Source organism: Mobula birostris, chromosome 9 (genome assembly GCF_030028105.1).
Source record: "Mobula birostris isolate sMobBir1 chromosome 9, sMobBir1.hap1, whole genome shotgun sequence".
Classification (NCBI taxonomy): domain Eukaryota; kingdom Metazoa; phylum Chordata; class Chondrichthyes; order Myliobatiformes; family Myliobatidae; genus Mobula; species Mobula birostris.
In genome coordinates, this window is record NC_092378.1 from 82766684 (window position 1) to 82792490 (window position 25807).

Genomic DNA, 25807 nt, shown 5'->3' on the forward strand with positions numbered 1-25807 from the left:
ATCAATTTTTACTGTCGCTGTTTGGTTCCAGTATAAATTTTGAAACAGTCGTTGGTCCCTTCCGTCAATGTTTAGTTTAGTGAGAATTTGAAATAATTTTTCATGTTGCATTTTGTCGAATGCTTTAGTGAAATCAATAAAACATAAAAAGACATTATTTTGATATTCAATTGCCCTTTCTGAAAGCATTCATAGTATGAAAATTGCGTTCCTAGTTCCTCTATCTTCAATAAACCCATATTGCAGTTTTGAAGTTTCTGGTCTTGTTTCTAATTTGACTCAGAACAATTCTCAACAAAATCTTTATTATGTGACTTATAATTGTTTTATAAGGGCTAAATATTTTGCAGTCAATCACTTCTGACTGCTGTAAAGTTTTTACTTTTCATAATAGTTGTTGGCATGCTGCATTGTATTGTTGTCATAAATATTTGAATACTTTTGCTCTAAACAAGAAACTAGACAAAACTCGTTGCTGACTTTGACCTAGCAACCTCCACTTTAAATATACCTTGTGACTTGACCTTCGCATGGTAATGAATTTCAAAGATTCACCACTCTGGCTAAAGAAATCCCCCCTAATCTCTGTTCTAAAAAGTGATGCCCTTCTATTGTGAGGCTGTATTCTCTGGCCCTACACTTCACCACTTATTGCTGTTGCAATTTGCTTTTTAAATTTTATTCTGTGCCAATATGCACCTGTTCATTTTGTGTTTTTGATATGATTTTGTGGCTTGAAGGTGAATGACAATTGCTTCTAATATGCAAAGCTTTAGTGTTGAATTGCAAACAGTCTTCCCCTGCTGAGCCTCCTTTTTGTGTGTATGTTTTAGCAGTCTAAACAGCGTTAACAGTAGTGACTCCAGATCCAGTGGATCCCACTCTCATTCTCCCACTGCACACTATCGCTACCGCAGCTCTAACCAGCCACAACAGGTTCCAGTGAGGCTCTCTAGTGTCTCATCCCATGACTCCGGCTTCATGTCCCAGGATGCATTCCAGTCAAAGTCTCCTTCTCCCATGCCACCAGAGGGACCCACCCAGGTATGTGAAATTATATGCAAGGTCAAATCTGTAACCTGTGCATTATTAGAGACCTTGCAAAATCTGAAGTCACAGTCTAAGCAAATAAAATATTGTAAACTCAAATATACTCTGAGATGTGCAATTTCATTTCTCAGCCAGATTGAAATATTCTTCTTCTTGGGCCCTTAGCATAGGCCATCGATCACATCGTAGAGGAGCTCATCAGTGTTTCTGTTATCCATTGCATCTACTGTGCAGGGGATTGGCCTATACAGCTTCACCAGAGCCCTGTAGGCTGGCCTTACCCGTTTCCACCTCTCACAACAGGGACATAGGATTGGGCTTTGAGAGGTAGAACGAATTATAACTACGTACATTTGACAAAATCAGATTTTTTTAAATAATGTTTAAAACCTACAGTGTATTCTCTGCATTCAAAGGATTAAAGAATAATTTATGCTACTAATATTTTACAAGTAGTACATATTGGAAGCAGGACATAAAAAATCTAATGGAAAATGTTACCATAGTAAGTCATATAAATTACATTTATGTGAATTTTGCTGGTTATTAAAGTTGTGCAGTAGGTGAGCAGTAAATTTGAATATTGGGAAACTGGAACCTTAATAATTCAGTACTGAACTCTATACATAGCTCAATGAAGGTCCAACAGAGATATTCTATCAAGAAAATTGTGTCCCTGTTACTGTCGTCCGATTCTTTGCTGTGATATAAATTTGAGCCATGGCCAAGAACTCTGCTTCAGAACTTCATTCATTGCACACATGCATTTATATCTTACATTCAATTTAGTTGGTGCAACATTAAGCTGATTAATCCATTTTTAAAATGACTCTACAACCTTTTGGTCATTTAGTATGGTTTGAATTATTTCAAATTTTAATTATAGTGTAAAAACAATACAAGATATTATACTTGCTCTAAAGTTGGTTGATTGTAATTGGAAAAGACTGAATGAATGAGCTGCTGTTCAATAGATGATATCCCTCGTAATACCCCCATCTTGCTCATGGCTGTGAATTATGAGACACAATATATGGCTCCAACAGCATATCACAGTGTAAAGTACACTTGTAAAGTGTAATCAATCAACAACTGATAAATAGCACTTCACATGGTTGCCATATCTTCCTGTTTTCCCCATTTCTCTTGGATTTGAGAGCCTAGTTCATATTTGAGCTAGAGCAATGAAGTTATTGTTGTTTACATGGGGAGGGATGGAGCTGGAGTCTCAATTTTCCTGGGCTATTTGATGAACGCATTGCATTAAATCAAGTGTAGAGAATGGAGGGGGAGGAAAGTGTAAATCAGGATTGTGTGGTATTTTCCATCAGATATCACTAAGTAGCATCCATGATCAATTTAAAAGTCTGTCAACCTATATAAATGCTTTATGCTTCATCTATTGTTTCACTTAATGCATTAATTCATTAAATGCATTTGTAATTACTATTGTATGTCGTGTAGCTAGAATGACTTGTATTTTACTTTATTAGCAATTACTTTGTTAGGTGTGAGCATAAAGCTGTGCTATATATTATGACATACACTCAGTGGCCACTTTATTATGTACAAAAATGGTACCCAATGTGGTCTTCTGCTTCTGTAGCCGATCCACTTTAAGGTTCAACATGTGTGTTCATAGATGCTGTTCTGCACACACTGTTGTACCGTCTGGTTATTTGCCTTCCCATCAGCTTGAAACAGTCTGACCATTCTCCTCTGACTACTCGTGCTCACTGGATGTTTTTTGTTTCTCACACCATTCCCTGAAATCTAGAGACTGTTTCGTGTCAAAATCCCAGGAGATCCGCAGTTTCTAAGATAATCAAACCAGTCTGTCTGCCACCAACAATCATTCCACAATCAAAGTTACTTGATCACATCTCTTTCCCATTCTGATGTTTGGTCCGAACAGCAACTGATGATTCTTTTATGCATTGAGTTGCTGCCATATGATTGAATGATTAGTTATTTGCATTAATGAGCAGGTGTATAGGTGTACTTAATAAACTGGCCGCTTGATCATCGCTAACTAATATAATACTGATGTTTCCCAATAACTAATTCATTTAACTATTAATTAGAAACTAGATTTCACAGCAGTATATATTGAGTCCTGCAGAAGGGTCTCAGCCCGAAACGTCATCTGCTTATTTATTTCCATAAGTGCTGCCTGACCTGCTGAGTTCCTCCAGTATTCTGTGTTGATTGCTCTGTATATCCAGCATCTGCAGAATTTTTTGTGTTCTGTATATATTAAGTTCTTTGATTCTTTCTCTATTCTTTTTGATGATATAACTGAGTTTTTTTTTGCCTTATCTTTGAAATTATGTATTTTATAACAGTATTTTATAACAACCAAACCCTAATCTTATATATTTTTCCTCTCCTTTATTGTCTTGTTTTGGTTCAATTTCCTGCTCTGTATTTTCTCCTCACCTCTCTCCTGTTTGTACTGATATGCTGCAGAATTCATCCAGCTCTGCCTCCTCTGAAGCTTCTGAAACGTGCCAGTCAGTGAGTGAGTGCAGCTCACCGACATCAGTAAGCTCCGGTTCTACAATGGGAGCCTGGGCATCAACAGAAAAGGTGACCAGTCTTTTTTCCCCAGTCCACAGGAAAAGTCCACATTATTGTTACTTTATCTGCTTTCATCTTTTATTCTATTTTCATTCCCAAAAATCTACATTTTTGGATTGTAGTGCAGAGTCGATTGCAGATAAATTCTATGTCTTTTGAAATTATTGACTGAATTTTAAAAAAAACACGAACTTCCAAGGGATGAATTGAATAATGTGCAAGTTAGTGTGATTTTTGACCAAATGATCAACTAGATCAAGTTGTTGTGAGGGTACTGCTGGTTTAAAGTCATTCCATAGTTTATATGGAGTTCCTGTTCCTGATTTATAGTCCAATAATGTGTGTATGTGTGCCCAGTGTACTGGGTCAATGGGAATCAAAACTACCTGTTCATTTGCTGTTCAAACTACCCCATGAATGAATCAAGACATATTGAGGTATTTAACCTCTTAATGAAAGGTGCAGACCCTGTGCCCGTAAAAGCATACCTGTGCTTAAAAATATGGTAAAAATATAGGAAATTTCTAAAATCCCATTCTACTACTTGTAGAGTCATTTGAATCAGAATTTCCTGCTTCTATTTTGTTATATTAGAAGTATTTGCTTTTGTATTGAAATTCAGTTTATTGCCATTCAATTATACACACGTATACAGCTAAACAGAACAACATTTCTTGGGGGCCAAGGTGAAAAACAGAGTGTGTGTATATTACATACAGCACATAAAATAATATTAACAGAAAAAAAGTATTCTGTAGATGTATAAGTTGACATAAACTGCATATACTATGGCATACATTTCAATAGACAACAGTATTACTGCTACTGTCATAAATAATGTATACGAGGTGGAGGTTACTTCATAAACAATATGTTTATAATAACAATACAAAATGTTTGACATTGAGGTTGTTCTGTCATAAATAATGTCTTTGTGATTACTCTCAATTCATGTTTATTGCTCCCTTGGATTTTTTATCATTGTTCTTGAGACATTTTTCATTTTTATTCCATTTGTATATTTGTTGTGTTGTGCTTTTCTATTTAGTTGCAGTTGGCAAATGGGTTTGATCACTTCAATTCATCTAGTGAACCATACCTTGCCTCAGCTGGTACACGCTTTCTCCCACATTTTCAGTCCTGTTCCCGACCTTGCTCAGCAGCTCTCTCAGTTAATCCTCATTACTATACCATTGGGCCTGGCATGTTTCCATCATCAAAAGTTCCTAGCTGGAAGGTTTGTGTTTTCAGTTTTATTTTGCATAGCTTTTAAAAAATATACTTTCTAAAACTGGTTCTTTCAATAACTGTCATGTGTTTTTTTAAAAAAGCAGTGGTGCTCAGCTTTTCCAAATCAGCTTCAATGAATTAAGTAAAGTTAATTGGAAATCTTTACAAATAACCTTTTATTACTTGAAGAACAGCTTACTGAGTTTGCAAAACCACATTGAATTGACACTCTGACTTACATGCTACAAGTGCAAACATTACCATTATACCTAATCGGGTCCTCAAGATATCACAAGGAAGTAAATTACACCAACCACTTTCATCTCCTCCATCAACAGCTTTTTGACTTTCGTCTTCCTCTTCATTCTAGCACTATCGTTGCAAATTGTGCTGTAACATCTGTGTTATGATATGCAGGTTTCCCCCGCCATCCGAAGGTAGAGCGTTCCTATGAAACGATTCGTAAGCCAGAATGTCGTAAAGCGAAGAAGCAATTACCATTTATTTATATAGGAAAAATTTGTGAGCGTTTGCAGACCTAAAAAATAACCTACCAAATCATGTCAAATAACACATTAAACCTAAAGTAACAGTAACATATAGTAAAAGCGGGAATGATATGATAAATACACAGCCTATATAAAGTAGATATACTTTTCCACAATTATTGCCGCACTGTTCTCCGTAGCGAAAATCTCACACAAGTACTTTCGGCAGAAACACGGCGCAAGCGCTGTCGGCAAAAACACTCTCTCCAATAACTTTTAAGCTATGAAGCTGCCAAATCATACCAAATAACACTTAAAAATACCCAGCCTATATAAAGTAGAAATAATATATGTACAGTGTAGTATCACTTACGGGAATCAGGAAGACATCGAGCACACTGATGATGGTGTGTTAGGCTGAGTCGTTGGAGGTTGGGGTGGTGGGACACTGGGGTGTCATCTCATCATTTGTTTCCATCAGGGCAGGCAGATCATCTTCTTCATGTTCAGTTCCTGGACAACTTCACTTTCGGCCCATTCGCTACTACATTCGGTTTCGATTGATATCCTTTCCTCTTCCAATTGCTTCAGCTCTTCATCTATCAGTTCTTGGTCATGTGATGCCAAAACCTGTTTAACATCATCTTCGTCAACTTCCACAAGCCAAACTCACTTTGTCCTTGCTTCGTTCACCACGATCGAAACGCTTAATTATGTCTAGTTTTACGCTAAGTGTAACACCCTTACGAGCTCTTTTAGGCTTTTCCGATACCTTAGAACCCATCTTGCTAACGGCTGCTCACAGGCACGTATTTAAGCAATGCCGGCGAGAATGCCCTTCCGAATCCGGGGGAGAGCGGCTGCTCAGGGCGCACGCTGCTTTTTCCGTGCACTGCCTTTTTTCGTAACAGTGAAAACACCTTCTGTTAGCGAAAACAGGTCTTTCGTAACAGCAAGGTGTCATAAAGCAAACGTTCGAAAAGCGGGGGACACCTGTAAATAGTAATTTATTAAGGATTTTAAAAAGATGAAAAATGATATTTTCATACTTGCATAATTCCTCTCAAGACTATCGAAACTAGCTTCCTTGTCATTATAGTGCAAGTCAGAGTTAGTTTTCTGAGAAGTCTCTCACACCTACTTACCTGAACTGTTTAGAATAACCTGAGGTAGTGTGCTCATTTTTATGATACAGAAAACTCAGTGGAAAAGCATTTACTGACACCCTGCGTGTGCCAATAAACCATAATTAGTGTTCTTCTAATTGACAACTCTATCACTCTTTTGATTTTTATCTAAAAATAATAACTTACAGACTTCTTAAACTTGCTCTGTTTTAATTAGGACTGGGCAAGACCAGGTCCCTATGATCAGCTGGGAATAAACACCCTACCAAAGCGTAAAGAATCAGAGCAGCATCGAGATACTGATCCTAAGGCAGTAATACCCATTGGTCAGAATGTACAAATGGATGAGGTTCAGAGAACTCGTAGTATGATGATCTCCACTGCTGCAAAGGTAATGATTTGATCTCAGTCATATCGTGTGAATTCTGTGCATTGTTAAAAATCCTACATCCTACAACCACCTAAAGGGACAGCCACTTTGGAACCTGGTGGAGACAAATGTTGCATGATGGCTTTATCTACTGGGTACTACAAGTGCTAGATAGGTTTTTGCATTTATTTGCAACTTTTTGGAAATTCAACAAAGGTTTATTTTCAGTTTTTAAATTTTGCTGTGATCTTATTGATGCAGAATATAATTACAGCTCTCACAAAACACCTTAAGGAGTTTCCTGTCATGCACATGCAACTCAAAAGCTAAACCTACAACACACCTAAGGTGTATAATATTTTAAATATGAGAAAATAAAAGAAACCATAGAAAACATAGAAAGCTACAACACATTACAGGCCCTTCGGCGCACAATGCTCTCCTGAACATGTACTTACTTTAGAAATTACCCGTAGCCCTCTATTTTTCTAAGCTCCATTTACCTATCCAGGAGTCTCTTAAAGGACCCTATCGAATCCGCTTCCACCGCTGTCACCAGCAGACCATTCCACGCACTCACCACTGTCTGCGTTTTTTAAAAAAATTTACTCCTGACATCTCCTCTGTACCTACTAACAAGCACCGTAAAACTGTGCTGTCTTGTGTTAGCCATTTCAGCCTTGGGAAAAAGCCTCTGACTATCCATCGGGTCACCTCTCATCCTCCATCACTCCAAGGAGAAAAGGCCGAGTTCACTCAACCTATTCTCATAAGGCATGCTCCCCAATCCGGGCAGCATCCTTGTAAATCTCCTCAGCACCCTTTCTATAGCTTCCACATCCTTCCTGCAGTGAGGTGACCAGAACTGAGCACAGTACTCCAAGTGGGGTCTGACCAGGGTCCTATATAGCAGCAACATTACCTCTCGGCTCCTAAACTCAATCCCATGATTGATGAAGGCCATCCATTGATTTTAGGCACATAGATGAAATAAAATGGAGGGCTATAGGCTTAGATTGATTATGAGTATGTTTACATAAGTTGCCATAACATCATGCGGTCAAAAGATGTGTACTGTGCTGTACTGTTCTATGATCTATGTGAAATACAAACCTATGTTAAATAATCTTGACAAGAAGAGAATGCACATAATTTTAGAAATATTAGAATTAATGACTGGGAAATGACAACCTGCACAATTCATTTTTGTCACAGTCATAAAAAACTACAGCACAGAAACAGGGCCTTTAGCCCACCCAGTTCATGTTGAACCATTTCAGCTGCCTAGTCCCATCGAAGGCCAATGCACCGTATGCTTTCTTAACCACAGAGTCAACCTGCACAGCAGCTTTGAGTGTCCTATGGACCTGGACCCCAAGATCCCTCTGATCCTCCACACTGCCAAGAGTCTTACCATTAATACTATATTCTGCCATCCTATTTGACTTACCAAAATGAACCACCTGCACTTATCTGGGTTGAACTCCATCTGCCACTTCTCAGCCTAGTTTTGCATCCTATCAATATACCACTATAACCTCTGACAGCTCTCCACACTATCCATAATACCCCCAACCTTTGTGTCATCAACAAATTTACTATCCCATCCCTCCACTTCCTCATCCAGGTCATTTATAAAAATCACAAAGAGCATGGGTCCCAGAACAGATCCTTGAGGCACACTGCTAGTCACCAACCTCCATGCAGAATATGACCTGTCTACAACACTCTTTGCCTTCTGTGGGCAAGCCAATTCTGGATCCACAAAGCAATGTCCCCTTGGACCCCATGCCTCCTCACTTTTTCAATAAGCCTTGCATGGGGTACCTTATGAAATGCCTTGCTTAAGTCCATATGCACTACATCTGCTGCTCTACCATCATCAATGTGTTTAGTCACATCCTCAAAAAATTAAAAAATTAAGGCATGACCTGCCTTTGACAAAGCCATGCTGACTATTCCTAGTTATGTTATGCCTCTCCAAATGTTCATAATTCCTGCCTCTCAGGCTCTTTTCCATCAACTTACCAACCACTGAAGTAAAACTCACTGGTCTATAATTTCCTGGGCTATCTCTTCTCCCTTTCTTGAATAAGGGAACAACATCTGTAACCCTCCAATTCTCCCGAACCTCTCATGTCCCCATTGATGATGCAAAGATCATTGTCAGAGGCTCAGCAATCTCCTCCCTCGCCTCCCACAGTAGCTTGGGTACATCTGTCTGGTCCCGATGATTTATCCAACTTGATGCTTTCCAAAAGCTCCTCTTTCTAAATATCTATATACTCAAAGCTTTTTGGTCCGCTGTAAGTCATCCCTAAAATTGCCAAGATCCTTTTCCGTAGTGAATACTGAAGTAAAGTACTTATTAAGTACCTCCGCTACCTCCTCTGGTGCCATGCATACTTTTCCACTGTCACACTTGATTGGTCCTATTCTCTCACCTCTTATCCTTTTGCTCTTCACATACTTGTAGAATGCCTTGGGGTTTTCCTTGATCCTGTCTGCCAAGGCCTTCTCATGGCCCCTTGTGGCTGTCCTAATTTCATTCTTAAGCTCCTTCCTGCTAGCTTGTAATCTTCTAGATCTCTATCATTACCTAGTTTTTTGAACCTTTTGTAAGCTTTTCTTCTTGACTATGATCGGCTGAGAGTACATCTGAGAGCATCTGTCCCCAATTTATGCTTCCAAGTTCCTGCTTAACTTCCATGAGAAACTAACTTTTTTTTACACATCTTGGTTTGAATGCTAAATATAATTAGATAAGTCATAGCTTTAATATTGATGCAATATTAATGTAACATACATTCTTGTGGCAGCAGGGGGAGGATGTAGAAACTCATGAAGAATTGGCTTTGGCCTTGAGCCGAGGTCTTCAGCTGGATACGCAGAGGAGCAGTCGGGATTCCTTGCAGTGCTCTAGTGGATACAGCACACAGACTACCACACCGTGCTGCTCAGAAGACACAATTCCCTCGCAAGGTAATATGAGCAGGCCTATTACTTTTATATATACTGTAGGATGGACTCCTGGATTGTTACAATCATGTCATCATAATATAAGACATAGGAGCAGAATTAAGCCACTTGACAATTGAGTCTGCTCCACCATTCCATTGTGGTTGCTTTATTATCCATCTCAACCCCATTCTCTTGCCTTCTTCCCATAACCTTTGATGCCCTGGCTAACCAAGAACTTACCAACCTCCATTTTAAATATACTCAAAGTCTTGGTCCCCACAGCTATCTGTGACAATGAATTCTACAGGTTCACCACCCTCGGTTAAAGAAATTCCTTTTCATCTCTACTCTGTGTGGTCATCCCTCTATTCTGATGCTGTGCCCTCTGGGTCTAGACTCACCCACTATAGGAAACATCCTCTCCACATCTACTCTATCTATACTTGATAGGTTTTAATGAGATTCCACCCCCCCATTCCTTTAAACTCTAGTGAGTACAGGTTCAAAGCCATCAAACGCTCCTCATACAGTAACCCTTTCATTCCAGAATCATTCTCATGAACCTCCAATGTCAGCACATCTTTTCCTAGATAAAGGGCCACCATGCATTCAAATGAACTCTTTGTGCTACTTATACCTAAGCACTTCTGAGGAATTGATGTCAACCAGGATACAGTTCTCAGTAACTTTATAAAGCAAAAGAGAAGACCTGTTTAAGGAGTATTGCAGACCAGTGACAGTCTTATATACACTGCAGAGACCTGATTCTATAGGCTTTTCACAACAGTTCCATTTTCAGTTCAGAAAGCAAAGGCTGGTTTTACTGTGGATACTATGTAAGGATGGTTAAACAGCAGTACTTCAGTCCTGTGTAGATCCACAATACTAGTCTGGATCTTTATCTGTCTCCTATCCATACAAGAAGATGTTCGCATTGCTGATGCGGAGACATACAACATGGCTTCTATTCGGCTCTGGTAGAATTTCAGCACTGTCTCTCTTCTGGATTTCCAAACATTCACACCGAAAGGTAAATTGCCAATAATTGCTTCTGTTTCACCGGAGTAACAATGTTATCATGTTCATATTTACAGAACTGCTCACCTTTGGTGCTTCACTCTCAGCTACCCTCCATGACTCTACAACCCTCGAAACAAGGATTTCTGTGTCAGAAACCAGACATGCATCCGTCACCCCTGCCTGTGTCTGGACACCACCTGAGCAGGACTTTTCAGTTGGTACCTTCAGAGGGTCACTGAACAAGCAGACAGACCCTAACTAACTAACCAGATATTGCAGAGGCTTCAAGTAACTGAACTCCTCAGGCAGAGCAATGTATATCCTCTGGATGACTCAACAGCAGTTCTGTTAACTTAGTCACTACTCCATCAAAGATACACATATTTGCGTAATTTATGAGTAAAGTGGTGCAGTGCATTCTTTTAGCACCATTCAAGTACAAGGCACATCATTCCATTTGCTTTCAAGATTTTCAGTATATCAGTCTTTCTTAACCAAGAGTATTTATGTAGCCTTCAACCGCCAATGGAGTTATTGGGGGGGGGCTTAAATTGTGGCTTGACCCCCTAGAGTCTTTGTGTGACTGTACCATGTCTCATGGTCTTGAACTTTGGAATGTTTCACACCATAGCATTCAGTATGTACTGGAAGTCCAGGTTTCAGGCATGCCAGAGGATATCTTCTAATGAACTAATGGATCTTTCAATGGCATAACGACTTGTGAAATAGGAGCAGTCCCTTGTTCCTTCTCTTCTCAAAGGTCCACTACCATTTTAAGTGGAGAATTATTTTTCCTGTCCTGAATGATCAGAGTTTTTATTTTGAGATTGTGTCCTTGGTCCTAGCCACCCTAGCTAAAGGGAAACATCATCCCTGTCAGGCCCCCCTTAAATATTTTGTGTTTTGCAGTGTAATTACTCTCACATCACTCAATGCCAGAATGTAACTTCACCTTGTAACAAATCTGCAATCACAAGAATCCACTGGTGAACTATTGCTGTACCCCCTCAATAGCAAGTATATCTTTCCGTAGCTGGGAAGACCATGCTTGTAAGTACTATTCCACAAGCTAACTGGAACAAAATGTCTTCACACTTGTACTCCAGACCTCTTACAACAAAGGCTAATGTACTGTTTGCCTTTTTAACTATTTGCTTGCTAACTTCATAATTCATGTGAAGGACATTTGAGTCCCTCTGGACACCACTTTTTTTAAACTCTTGCTATTTAAAGAAATACTCTGCCTTTCTACTTTATCTACCATGCTGATGACTTTCGTTGTTTCTACATTATATTGCATGTCCTTGGCCATTCATTTAATTTCTCTATATCTCCCTAAAATCTGTTTGCCTTCTTCTCACATTGCAATTGCTGTACAGTTTTGTATCATCGGCAGACTTGCTTCACTCATTGATTCACTCATTCAAATAATTGATATTGATTGTGAACATCTCCATTCCAAATCAAGCACTATTGACATGTTGTACACTAATGTTCCAGGTTGGCCCTGCCAACCCTTCTTTACTATTTTCAAAGTGCCCTGTACCCAAACATAATAGTTCGCAGCGATTTTCCTACTGCTGAAATTAGTCTAATTGGTTCATGCTTTTTAATTCTCTGTTCTTCCTTAAGCAGGAAGTTTTCATTTCCTACTTCCAAGTTTATATGGAATTTTGGAAGACGTTTGTCCACTCATCCATTAGCCACGTCCTTCAAAACCTTATGCATTCATCTGATCCTGGGGAATTTATTGCCTTTTGGGTTCTGTCATTTTCTCCAACACAGCCTGTTGACTTTTGTTATTTCTCTATGTGCATCCCGGAAAAGCATGTAGGCTCACGTTACACAGCTATATGGGATGAACCCCGACAAAGACTAGTATATGCTTTTCCAGACCTCAATACTTGCATATTCCAGAAGGAGATGGTTGACATCCTTATCCCTACCACAACCAGCTCAAGGGCAGTATTATTACTCCAACTTTTCGTGTCTCTGACAGTGGGCCTTTCTTACCATCAAACAACCTGAAAATTCTGCAAAGAAGTATTCTGTCTTGGCATTCTACTCAGGGAGACAATTTACAGAATTCTCCTCCTCCAGCAGGTAAATGGTTCGATGCACATATTTTTCTACAAGGAGCAGAAGAACTGTACAGTTCAGCAGAATGGAATATTGCCAGACATATTCTTTGCAATATCGGGAACAGAAATATTATTCGACAATGCTAATACTTTACATCATTTCATGTATCCCTTGTAACTTTTCTTTGATATCTTTCACATGCATTCCCATTCAACAAAATTTGTAGCAGTTACTTATTCACAGAACAGTTTCCCCGACATTTATATCTTATAAATACCTACATTATGAGAATTGTTCAGTACAATGCCATTATTGAATTAATTTTGATAGTTGGCATAATCAGATGTGCATTCAGTTATGTAATTGCTGAACTGATGTAAAATTACTGCAGCATAGGAGGTATTGGATCCACCAAGTCTCCACTGGCTCTTTAAAGGGCAATCTAGTCCAGTGGTCCCCAACCTTTTGCGCACCGCGGACCGGTTTAATATTGACGACATTCTTGCGGACCGGGGGTGGGGGGGCTATGTTTAAGTTCAACAGTGCGTGACAGGGAATGAGGAAAGGTGCAGCTGACTCACATCGTTTCATATCGCCAAATCATATCGTTTCCATGCGGCCCGATAGCACATGCTTGTGGCCCGGTACCGGTCCGCAGCCCAGTGGTTGGGGACCACTGATCTAGTCGGATTCCCCATGAACTTGCTTCTTGACCTTACAAATTTTTTACCTTCAGTTCCTTTCTGAAATCTGCATCTACTACATGTTCAGGAAATGCATTCCTGATTGAGAAATAACATGAACTTTTCCGTAGGTTGTCCTGCAGCTTTTACTAGTGGCAATAAATTTATGTTCTCCATACTTAACACCCATCTGGTAACATAAGTAGTTTTCCTATTATCCTGTTTAAATCTGTCATGATCTTTTATATCTGTATTAAATTTGCCATCATCTTTCTCTGCACTGAGGAAAATTCCTGCTTCAGTGGTGGTAGGTAACTCTCAAACAGACCTTCAGTGCAAGGAGAAAATGTACGAGCAGACCCAATACCAATTGAGGATCATTTGATTCCTGTTGAAACTCCCAACTGTGCCTCAAGATCAGGTGGGTCTTCTGACATGGAGCAGGATCTTGAGACAGCAGAAAGCAATATATTTCCACCTGCCACCACATAGGCATCTGTCCATAAAGCAAAAGAGAGGCTATTTGTATTGAAATGCTGAAGCCATTCTGAAAAAGCTGTGGACTCTCAGCTGCTGAGACTCCACATCATTTCTAAGGTTCAGTGGTCAGAATTGAATGCTATGTTGCAGATAGTGCCTTTCAGCACTTGGCACTGTTGGCTAATAAAACTGTGGAGAATTATTACATTGTCCATAAATACAATACCTTCAGTCATTAGTTGCCAATCAAAAAATCAGTGATGTGTGTAGTTGGCATTACCAGACACAAATATTCCCCTCATTGGTAGTAACAGCGACAAAGATTGAAGGTCAATTCAATCACACATTTTCCAGCCCTTAGATCTATGTGCATTACTGCATTTTACTGCAATGCAAAGTCAATTTTAATTCAAAACTCGGTTTTTAATAATCTGTTTAGTTTCAGATTATGATTACTTCTCGGTTAGTGGTGATCAAGATGTCGAACAGACCGAGTTTGACAAATCCTCCACTATTCCACGAAATAGCGATATAAGCCAGTCCTATCGCCGCATGTTCCAGGCAAAGCGCCCTGCATCCACAGCGGGCCTGCCCACAAATGCTGGATCAGCGATGATGACTCCAGGTGTCGCTACAATTAGGCGGACACCATCAACCAAACCCTCGGTGCGAAGAACAACTGTAGGCGCAGGCCCAATACCAATTAAGACCCCTGTAATTCCTGTTAAAACTCCAACTGTGCCTGAAGCAGGTGGGTCTTCTGGCACGCAACCTTGGCCAGAGGAATCAAAGCAAGGTCCTGACACTGCAGAAAGCAATACCTCTTCACCTACTTGCATGGAGCCACCTGTCACCTCACCTGTGCCATCACAGTCCGTAAACCCTACAGAAGAAGAGAGGCAGTCTGCAATGAACGAGCAGGTGACAACAGTCATTGGAGCCCCCAACGTGGCCGTCACTGTGGCGCCTGCAACAGGGGGTCACTCTGAAGTCACTTTGAGCTTGCAGGAGTCAGATGAAGGAGCTGAGAGTTCCATGGCCCCCTTGCCTCCGCAAGGTGAAGACATGCTCAGCGCCATCCGACGGGGAGTAAAACTGAGAAAAACCACCACTAATGATCGTTCAGCCCCAAGGTTTTCATAAATGTACAGATTATATTATGAAGATTACGGTAGGAGTCTCTGTAATCTTGAGAAATCCATTCCAGTGTGTTTAGGGGAAAATGATTCTCACACATTTATATTATTTGAGAACCTCATGAGAGAGGAGACTGGTGGAATACAGAGGAAAAGGCAGTTGGGGATTGGGGGAAGCTTTACTGGTTGCATTATCATTTGGATTTAACAGTCCATAAAGACTGTTTCCTTTCGCAGCTGCTTTTTAGTTTGCCAGTTGCTTTATTTCTCCCTTCTGCCAGAAGGTGCCAAATCATATAAAACATGCTATAAAGCTCACTCTATTGACAGAGCACAACATGTTAAAAGATGTTTTATTGAGGAATGGATAACTTTATTTAAAACTGTCAGGGAACGTGTTCAGTGATTGAAAGTTAAAGAAGAGTATGTTGAATTCAGAGCATATCAAGGAAAATAGAAGATTTTATTTATTGGATTTTATCCATGCACAAAGATTTTTCTATAGAGTGGTGGTGGTAAGCAGCATCACACTGTGTTAGATGTATTTACTGCCTGTACAGTAATAGAGGTGAATTTAGCAGACTACCAGCTAACACAAGCAATACAGCGCAACTACGGCATGAGAAGTCAGCGTGGATTTAATGTTTAGTTGTTAGAGTGCCATGACAGTAACAGAATTAAAGGATGTTTTTACACAGTTAGACATAGTAATTTTCTAATGCTTGATGTTGATCCTTACAAAATGAGCCATTCGCAGTAACAGAATTTGTAATTTCATAAACTGTTTAGACATTGCTTTCTGCTAAATTTAACTGTCCACAGAAATTGCCTTGTTTTATGCATGTGGCACAATGTTATTTTCTCTACACCTGCCGCTGTTCATATGCAATCTTCACTTTTCCCTTTCTCCACTTTTTCTAATTTTAATTAGGGATTTTAGGTGATAACAGTGGGAAGTAAGTGGCATTCAGTAGTATCACGTCTTTTTAAAAACTCAAAAGGTAGCAGGGAGTTCTCTAAATAACATTGCCTTTCTCTCAAATTTTCTTTTTAAATGAGAGTTTCACCCAGCAGGCTGGGTAAGTAAAACCCATAGAGTACAATAATAGGAAAACAAAATACATGTTTCATTTATGACAGAGCAGTAGCCATAGAATTACAGCTCAGGTCTTATCCCTTGTGCAACAATACATTTGAATAAAAATACTTTCAGGGGCTTGTTTGTTATGTATTTCAGCTCTCAATTCATGAATCATTTTAAATATGGGAAGCTGCAGACTGAGGAGCGTACAAACATGTGTATACTTGCCATCTCCTCTAGGCATGATTAATACTTAAGTATATCTTTAACATTTTCAGTAAACTAAGCCTTTGCTTTATGTCAAATATTGTATTTTGTTTTACATCAATTATGGCTAGAATAGGTCATGCGATATTCAGTAAATCAATATACTCCCTCCATTCCTCTTATTTCATCCCTGAACATCCTTACAATAAGCATAAGATGGTAGCAAGTACGTAAATTGTTTTCAAATGCAGTTTGCTTTTTTTTAAAACAATAGGCACAATTATATATTGATGTTTTTAATCTTGAGATGTCTTTACATAATCTTTGAACATTTCACAAGTTACAGGTAATCTCCATCAAGCAGAAAACTTGTAGAAAACATTCTGGAGGCACAAAGTACAGAGCTGTTCTTTTGAAATAAAGTTGCAACATGTTTAATAAACAAGTCCCTGGCTAGGAAATAGTAAGATCTTTGTAATACCTGTGGGGATTCTGATAAAAAAACAGAACTGAAAAGATAAGTATACAATGTGACAATAAGTATACATTAATCTATAATAGTAATTTCAGCTGATGCTAATAGTCAATGGTTTCTTACTAGCTCTTAATTATACAATTATAGGCACAACAGTAATTGTTCTGTGCAAGAAAAGCATAGGAAAACTTCATCAAGACATGGTATGTCAAAGTAGATTCTAAAATTCATCACACATCCTTGCAATCCTTCATGGTTAAATCTGGAAGAATGTTGCCAAAATTTTAATATTGTTTAAACAGAATTGTTTTTGGAATAGTAAACATTTGATGTGTTTTGCATATTGTAAAAAAGAACAGGCTAGAATTATTTCTTATGGTAAATTATTGTGGTTTTTGTTTCTGGTTTGTATTGAGAGTTGACCTCTCCTTGTGGAGTTTCATTTTGTTTGAGAGGTGTAAATATGACAATATATAATTTTGTGTCAGCCTCTTCTGTGTAATGATTGCTTCAGCCTATATTAAAGAAATGTAAACAAAATCGACTTTGTTTTCACTTTGTAACGAAATGCGTAGTTATAACATTTAAAAAGTAATTTATTCTCTTTCTGATGTCAGAGGTTGTGTTTAAAAACGCAAACACGAGAAATTCTGCAGATGCTGGAAATTCAAGCAACACACATCAAAGTTGCTGGTGAACGCAGCAGGTCAGGCAGCATCTCTAGGAAGAGGTACAGTCGACGTTTCAGGCCGGGACCCTTCGTCAGGACTAATATATGTATCTCAAAGGAATCGTTGATGATGGGTGATAAAGTTCACTCGAAACCTCCTGGCTCCTGGCACAGAACTAACCATAACAGATCTATATTTATATAAAGTAGGATAATAGCATGCTAATTAGGGAACCTGTAGCAGTTATTCTTGAGATCAGTTTTGCAGATGATGCAGTTAATTTGTCTCAAACCTTCTGATTGAGTGGGCAAGGATCTGCCAAATGGAGGATAATGTGTGAAATGGGAAATTACCCATTGAAGCAGGAAGTATAACAAAACATTAACTGAATAATGAAGGATTAGTGCTATGAAAAGGATAGATCTGGATTCTCTGGTGTATGATTCCCAATAAAACAACACACTGTAGGTGCAGAAAGTAATTTGTAAAGCTAATGCAATGTTGTTGTGCATTGTGAGAATTAAATTCAAATGGAAGGAAGGTAAAATTCAATAATAGAGGGCATTATATACATCTGGAGATTTGCATAGGGTAACTGTACCGATCATATTTAAGAATGAAGCATTGGAAGAGGTTGATTAGATTAATAATTGGAATGAGAGGGTTGGTGTAAGGGGAAAGACTGGACAAACTATGCTCATATCTGCTGGAGATTAGAAGACTGAGAGGAGACCGGGCAGAAATACAGTATCCTGGGACCACAGACAGGCCAGAAACTGTGATTAAAAATGTTGGAAACACAGAGCAGGTTGAGCAGCAACACTGGGGATGAGAAACAGTAAACAGTTCTGGATGAGAATTCTTCATCAGGAATGAAAAAGTAGAAAGCACACTTTGAAGGTGCCGAAAAGAGTTAAGAAAGCAGAGTATGTCTGATAAAGTGCAAGCCAACGTTGTCAAGGTAACAATTACTCTTAATAGTCTTGGAGCAATACAACACAAATACAGGCTGTTTTGCCTGTTCAGTCCATACTGACTACGGTGCCCAGCAATTTCCTGTCTTTGGTTCCTATCTAAATAAGCCTCGTCCTCCATGTACCTATCCAACTGCTTCTCAAATGATACAATTGTATCTGTCTTTGGCAGTTCGTTCCATATGCTCAGCAACCTCCGTGTGGGGAAAAGATTGCTCCTCAGATCCCTTTTAAATCTTTCCCCTCTCACCCTAAACCTATGCTTTCTAGTTTTTGTCTTCCCATCCCTGATGCAATGACTTGCCATTCACTCTATACCTGTCATAATTTAGACGTTTCTATAAAGGTTGCCCCTCATTCTCCCATGATCCAAGGAATAAAGACCTAGCCTGGCCAATCTTTCCCTATAACTTGGACTCTCTGGTTCTGGCAACATTGGCATTTTTTTTCCTAGTTTAACCACACCTTTCCTATAACTGATGACAGAACTCCAAGTGTAATCTTACCACTAACTTGTGCAACTGCAACGTAATGTCCCAACTTCTGCCCTGCTGGTGAAGGCCAGTGGAATAAACACATTTTTCACAAACGGGTGTAGCTATGGGCACCCGTATGGGTCCTAGCTATGCCTGCCTTTTTGTTGGCTTTGTGGAACAATCTATGTTCCGTGCCTATTCTGGTATCTGTCCCCCACTTTTCCTTCGCTACATCGACGACTGCATTGGCGCTGCTTCCTGCACGCATGCAGAGCTCATTGACTTTATTAACTTTGCCTCCAACTTTCACCCTGCCCTCAAGTTTACCTGGTCCATTTCCGACACCTCCCTCCTCTTTCTAGATCTTTCTGTCTCTATCTCTGGAGACAGCTTATCCACTGATGTCTACTATAAGCCTACTGACTCTCACAGCTATCTGGACTATTCCTCTTCTCACCCTGTCTCTTGCAAAAACGCCATCTCCTTCTCGCAATTCCTCCGTCTCCGCCGCATCTGCTCTCAGGATGAGGCTTTCCATTCTAGGAGGAGGGAGATATCTTCCTTTTTTAAAGAAAGGGGCTTCCCTTCCTCCACTATCAACTCTGCTCTTAAGCGCATCTCCCCCATTTCACGTACATCTGCTCTCACTCCATCCTCCCGTCACCCCCCTAGGAATAGGGTTCCCCTGGTCCTCACCTACCACCCCACCAGCCTCCGGGTCCAACATATTATTCTCCGTAACTTCCGCCACCTCCAACGGGATCCCACCACTAAGCACATCTTTCCCTCCCCCCCCCCTCTGCATTCCGCAGGGATCGCTCCCTACACAACTGCCTTGTCCATTCGTGCCCCCCCCCCCACTGATCTCCCTCCTGGCACTTATCCTTGTAAGCGGAACAAGTGCTTCACATGCCCTTACACTTCCTCCCTTATTCAGGGCCCCAGACAGTCCTTCCAGGTGAGGCAACACTTCACCTGTAAGTCGACTGGGGTGATATACTGCGTCCGGTGCTCCCGATGTGGCTTTTTATATATTGGCGAGACCCGACGCAGACTGGGAGACCGCTTTGCTGAACACCTATGCTCTGCCCGCCAGAGAAAGCAGGATCTCCCAGTGGCCACACATTTTAATTCCACATCCCATTCCCATTCTGACATGTCTATCCACGGCCTCCTCTACTGTAAAGATGAAGCTACACTCAGGTTGGAGGAACAACACCTTATATTCCATCTGGGTAGTCTCCAACCTGATGGCATGAACATCGACTTCTCTAACTTCCGCTAATGCCCCACCTCCCCCTTGTACCCCGTCCATTAATTTTCATACACACATTCTTTCTCTCACTCTCCTTTTTCTCCCTCTGTCCCTCTGAATATACCTCTTGCCCATCCTCTGGTTCCCCCCGACCCCATCTTTCTCCCCGGGCCTCCTGTCCCATGATCCTCTCGTATCCCCTTTTGCCTATCACCTGTCCAGCTCTTGGTTCCATCCCTCCCCCTCCTGTCTTCTCCTATCATTTTGGATCTCACCCCTCCCCCTCCAACTTTCAAATCCCTTACTAACTCTTCCTTCAGTTAGTCCTGACGAAGGGTCTCAGCCCGAAACGTCGACTGTACCTCTTCCTAGAGATGCTGCCTGGCCTGCTGCGTTCACCAGCAACTTTGATGTGTGTTGCTTGAATTTCCAGCATCTGCAGAATTCCTGTTGTTTGCGTTTTTAAAATAGTGCTGGATCTGATTTTTTTTTTACGGGGGTTGCTTTTTGACTGCTGATGTGGTGCCATCATTGTTCACGGCCTAAATGTATGTACATCAATGGATAAGTCATGAAAGATGACAATCATCAGTATTTAGCCAATCACAAGTGGTCCGGCTTGAGAGTCTCAACCCAAACAGCAACCCTCAATTTCCATCCACCATAAGATATAGGAGCAGAATTAGGCCATGTGACCCACTGAGTCTGCTCCACCATTTCATCATAGCTGATCCAATTTTTTTCTTCCTTAATGCTTGACCAATCAATAATCTCTGTCTTAAATATACATAAAGACTTGGCCTTCACAGCTGCCCGTGGCAAAGAATTCCACAGACCCACCATACTATGGCTAAAGACATTCCTCCTCATCTGTTCTAAAAAGGACACCCTTCTATTCTGAGGCTATGTCCTCTGTTCTTAGACTCTTCCATCATAGGAAAAATTGTCTCCACATCGACTCTTTCAAATCTATCAAAACCTGCTTCAATAGGTTTCAATGAGTTCACCCCTACTCTTCCGAATTCTAGTGAATACCAGCCCAGAGCCATCAAGTGCTCTTCATATGACAAACCATTCAATCCCAGAATTATTTTTGTAAACTTCCTTTGAACCCTCTCCAGTTTCAGCACATCTTTTCTAAGATAGGGCCCAAAACTGCTAAAACTCCCAAGTGAGGCCTCACCATTAAATCCTTGCTTTTGTATTCTGGTCCTCTTGAAATGAATACTAACTTCACATTTGCCTTCCTCACCAAAGTCTCAACCTGCAAATTAACTTATAGGGAATCCTGCTCAAGGACTCCCAAGTCCCTCTGCACCAAAGTGTTTTTTTGTATTTTCTTTCCATTTAGGCACTAGTCAAGCCTTTCATTTCTTCTACCAAAGTGCATGACCATACACTTCACAACACTGTGTTCCATCTGTCAGTTATTTGCCCACTCTCCTAATCTGTCTAAGCCCTTCTGTAGCCTTTCTACTTCCTCAAAACTACTTGCCCCTCCACCAATCTTCATATCATCTGCAAACTTTGCAACAAAGCTATCAATTCCATCATCCAAATCATTGACATACCATGTAAAAGGAATCTGTTCCAACACAGACTCCTGTGGAACATCACTAACCACCAGCAGCCAACAAGAAAAAGTTCCATTAATTCCCACTCTGCCTCCTGCCAATCAGCCACTGCTTTATCCATGCTAGAATCTTTCCTGTAATACCATGGACTCACAGCTTATTAAGCAGCCTTATGTGTAGCATCTCATCAAAGGCCCTCTGGAAATCCAAGTACAAAACATAAACCGATTCCCCTTTGTCTATCCTGCTTGTTATTTCTTCAAAGAAATTCCAACAGATTTGGCAGGCAAATTTTCTCTTGAGGAAACCATAAGGACCTCATCCTTAATAATTGACTACAACATCTTCCCAACTACTGATGTCAGACTAACCGTTAAGTTTCCTTTCTTCCTCCTCTCTCCCTTCTTGAAGAGTGGAGTGGCATTTGCAATTTTTCAGTCTTCCGGAACCATTTCAGAATGTACTGATTCTTGAAAGATCATTACTAATGTCTTCACAATCTCTTAAGCAACCCCTTTCAGAACCCAGGAGTGACTTACCTACCTTCAGACCTTACAGTTTCCCAAGAACTTTCTCTATCGTAAAGGTAACTACACTTTATGCCATCTGACACCTGGAACTTCCACCATACTGCTCGTGTCTTCCACAGTGAAGACTGATGCAAAATACTTATTCAGTTCATCTGCTATTTCTTTGTCCCCCATTACTATGTCTCCAGCAGTCAGATATCCACTCTTGCCTCTATTTTACACTTTATTTATCTGAAGAAACTTTTGGTATCCTCTTTACTATTACTGGCTAATTTACTTCCGATTTCTTTATGACTTTTTTAGTTGCCTGCTGTTGGTTTTTAAAAGCTTCCCAATCCTCTACCGTCCCACTAATTTTTGCTCTATTGTATGCCCTCTCTTTGGCTGTCTGCCTGCTCCTATGTCTTATGGTAATCTCCAACAACTTTCTTCATTCTTAATGACACCACCTAATTTTGGGTGATCCACAAATTGACTGAGCAGTTAGAAATACCGGCATTTGAAGACAAAAGGAAAAACAAATTGAAACAGGACGGTATGGCCACAACCACACAGGCAAAAGAAACAGGATATCTGACATTGATTTAAATCCTAATGTTGGTATAGGTTTATTATCGTCACATGTACTGAGATAGAATACAAATTTTGTTTGTGTACTGTACACATCAAGGTAGGAAAGAAAACAAATGCAAAATAGAGTTACAGAGTAAGTGCTGTGCAGGTGGAGAAATAAGGTGGACTGGATGTGACAAGGTTAACTGAGAGATAAATAGTGCATTAGTGTACAGGGCCATTCAAGAGTCTATTTCGAGTGAGATACAAGTTCAAAATCAGGTTTAATATCACCAACATATCTCATGAAATTTGTTGTCTTTGCAGTAGCAGCACAATGCAATACATCATAGCAAAAAAATGAATTACATTGTGTGTCTGTGTGTGTATACATTAAATAAACAGTGCAAAAGTAGTAGTGGGTTAGTGTTCATGGGTTCAATGTCCATTCAGAAATCGCATGGCAGAGAGGATGTTCTGAAACGTTTGTATCTTCTGCTGTAGGGAAAGAAAAGTACCTGGAGTGGAGGGGTCCTTGACTGTGTTAGATGATATAATGTAGGATTAATGTACCAAAACAAAAGATGGGGTGCTATTCCTCTGGCTTCATTACATGTTGGGGCATTGTAGAAGCCCCTGTCCTCACACTAATCTGACATTTTCCTTCCTTGATGTTTCTATCCCTATTTCAAGAAATAGTAATATCCCATTACACGCCCGCTAACTCTCCTGGCTACCTTGACTACACCTCCTGTTAGCCTGCATTCTGTGAGGGCTCTATTTCATTCTCCCTATTTCTCCATCTTCTTTGGACCTTCTCCGATTATGAGGTAGACAAATATCACCCAGAGTTGTATTTTACATGCATACTTCGACAATAAAATTAACCTTTGGATTTCCAAACCAGTGCCTTTAAGATATCATCTTTCCCTCTACCCTAAGTGATAGGACTCAAAACTTTTCCTCATACGTAATCAGAACAAGGATAGAGCTCATGTTGGCCTTGGCAATGAAATCTACCTTTTGAAAGCAAATTAATAAGAAAAAAACTCATTGTTATATACAACCACCAAAACAATCTGAGATTTTCTACACCTGCAAATCAAAACAAGGACAGAGCTCAAGTATATTCTCACCATCCACCTTACCAGCTTCCACTTGTATCGAATTATCCTGCTTAATTATTGCCATCTTCAACAATACCACAAAATACATCTTAACCTTGTCTGTCCTGGTAGCAATCCACATTCCTTCAGCATCTTATCTATTGCCACCACTCATCCCTTGTCATAGCAATTTCCCACGAAAATACAGGCAATGCAACACCTATCCTTCCTACTGTTCAGGGACTTGGTCCTTCATTTGAAGGAATGCATCTCACTCTTTTCCAGTTTAGTGTAATATATTCAATGTGAGCTGTGTGGTTTGCCCTACATTGGAGTAACCAGACAAATTTGCTGTCCACTTAGCAGAATATCTCCAGTCTATCTTCAAGGATGACACGGAACTTCTAGTTGCATTAATTCTCTGTTCATCTTCACCTCTGTCTTTGACTTTTTGTTTTGGTCCAGTAATGCCAAGTAAGTCAGGAACAGTATTTCATTTTTGCCTGGTCATCTTACATCTACCAGAAACTAATACAGTATGTCTTCCTTGTTATGGTAATTTGGGTAATGGAAATTCACCAAAATGAAATGCATATAACTCTCAGAAAAATTGAAACATAGATTAAAAATTTGCTCTTTCAGAATTTATGCGAGAGGGAAAATACTTAAGTGGACATAGAATTTTAACATTTTTTACAAGGGTTTGCATGACAGGAAATTGTGATACAGAGATTTCTAGGAACATTACTCTTGAATGAATTTAGCATTTTTTCTCTATATCTTCCCCATCAGCAGTTAATACACACTCATCTTCCGGTGTTTCCAGAGTCAATGGTCCTTGCCTTTGTTTCTCTCCTGATCGTTCCTGACCAGTGAGTACTTCCAGCATTTTGTTTCCAAGAGTCTGTGGGGTCATGATGAAGTGGGTGTGGAAAGAATGTTTCCTTGTGTGGAGAATTTAAAACAAGGATACCTATTCAGACACAAAGTGAATTTCTTTTATCTTAGAGCTGCCTCTTTTCCCTCAAAGAGTGGGTGAATATTTAAGGCAAAAATAAGCTTGATAAACAGGGGGGTAAAAACTTGCAGTGGATAGCTGGAATACAGTGATGCATTTGCAGTTTATTCTAAATATAGAAAAAACACAAGAAAATCTGCAGACGCTGGAAATCCAAGCAACACACACGAAATGCGGGAGGAACTCAGCAGTCCAGGCAGCATCTATGGAAACGTGTAAGCAGTTGATGTTTCAGGCCAAAGTGATGAAGGGTCTCAGCCTGAAATGTCGACTATTACGCTTTTCCATAGATGCTGCCTGGCCTGCTGATTTGACTGTGTTCCAACATAATCTATTGGCACAGAAATGAAACTAGGAGAAAATTTTAGATGGAGATTTCAGTTCACTGTTGGAAGATCAGAGGGATCCAAATCTGATCACTTCCAGCATCCTGCATTAAATTGGTTGAACAATTATCTGACATTGGAGTAGGTCATTCAGACATCAAAAACATGAGATTCTGCAAATGCTGGAAATCCAGAGCAACACACACAAAATGCTGGAGGAACTCAACAGGTCAGACAGCATCTGTGGAAAAGAGTGAACAGTCGATGTTTCAGGCAAAGACCCTTCTTCAGGACTGAATCTCATCAGTCTAATTTCCCTGAAGGTTGTTCTCACATTGCCTTCCCCACTTTAATT

The 25807-nt window shown here is 40.0% G+C and overlaps 1 protein-coding gene across 5 annotated transcripts in view; it reads left to right on the forward strand.

The window, feature by feature from the left end:
- The window catches only part of LOC140202851 (protein MTSS 1-like), a 303060-nt gene extending 285550 nt beyond the window's left edge, over positions 1-17510 (forward strand). The window contains exons 10-15 of one of the 5 annotated variants that reach the window (XM_072268315.1): positions 834-1044; positions 3520-3639; positions 4679-4867; positions 6693-6866; positions 9665-9827; positions 10901-14564. In XM_072268315.1, the coding sequence (XP_072124416.1) occupies positions 834-1044; positions 3520-3639; positions 4679-4867; positions 6693-6866; positions 9665-9827; positions 10901-11088 (1045 nt within the window). In that variant the 3' untranslated portion in view covers positions 11089-14564. Of the gene's footprint in view, positions 1-833; positions 1045-3519; positions 3640-4678; positions 4868-6692; positions 6867-9664; positions 9828-10900 lie in introns of all 5 variants that reach the window. The other 4 variants (XM_072268312.1, XM_072268311.1, XM_072268313.1 and 1 more) reach the window with 4 other exon arrangements.
- The last annotated feature ends 8297 nt before the right edge of the window (positions 17511-25807 follow it).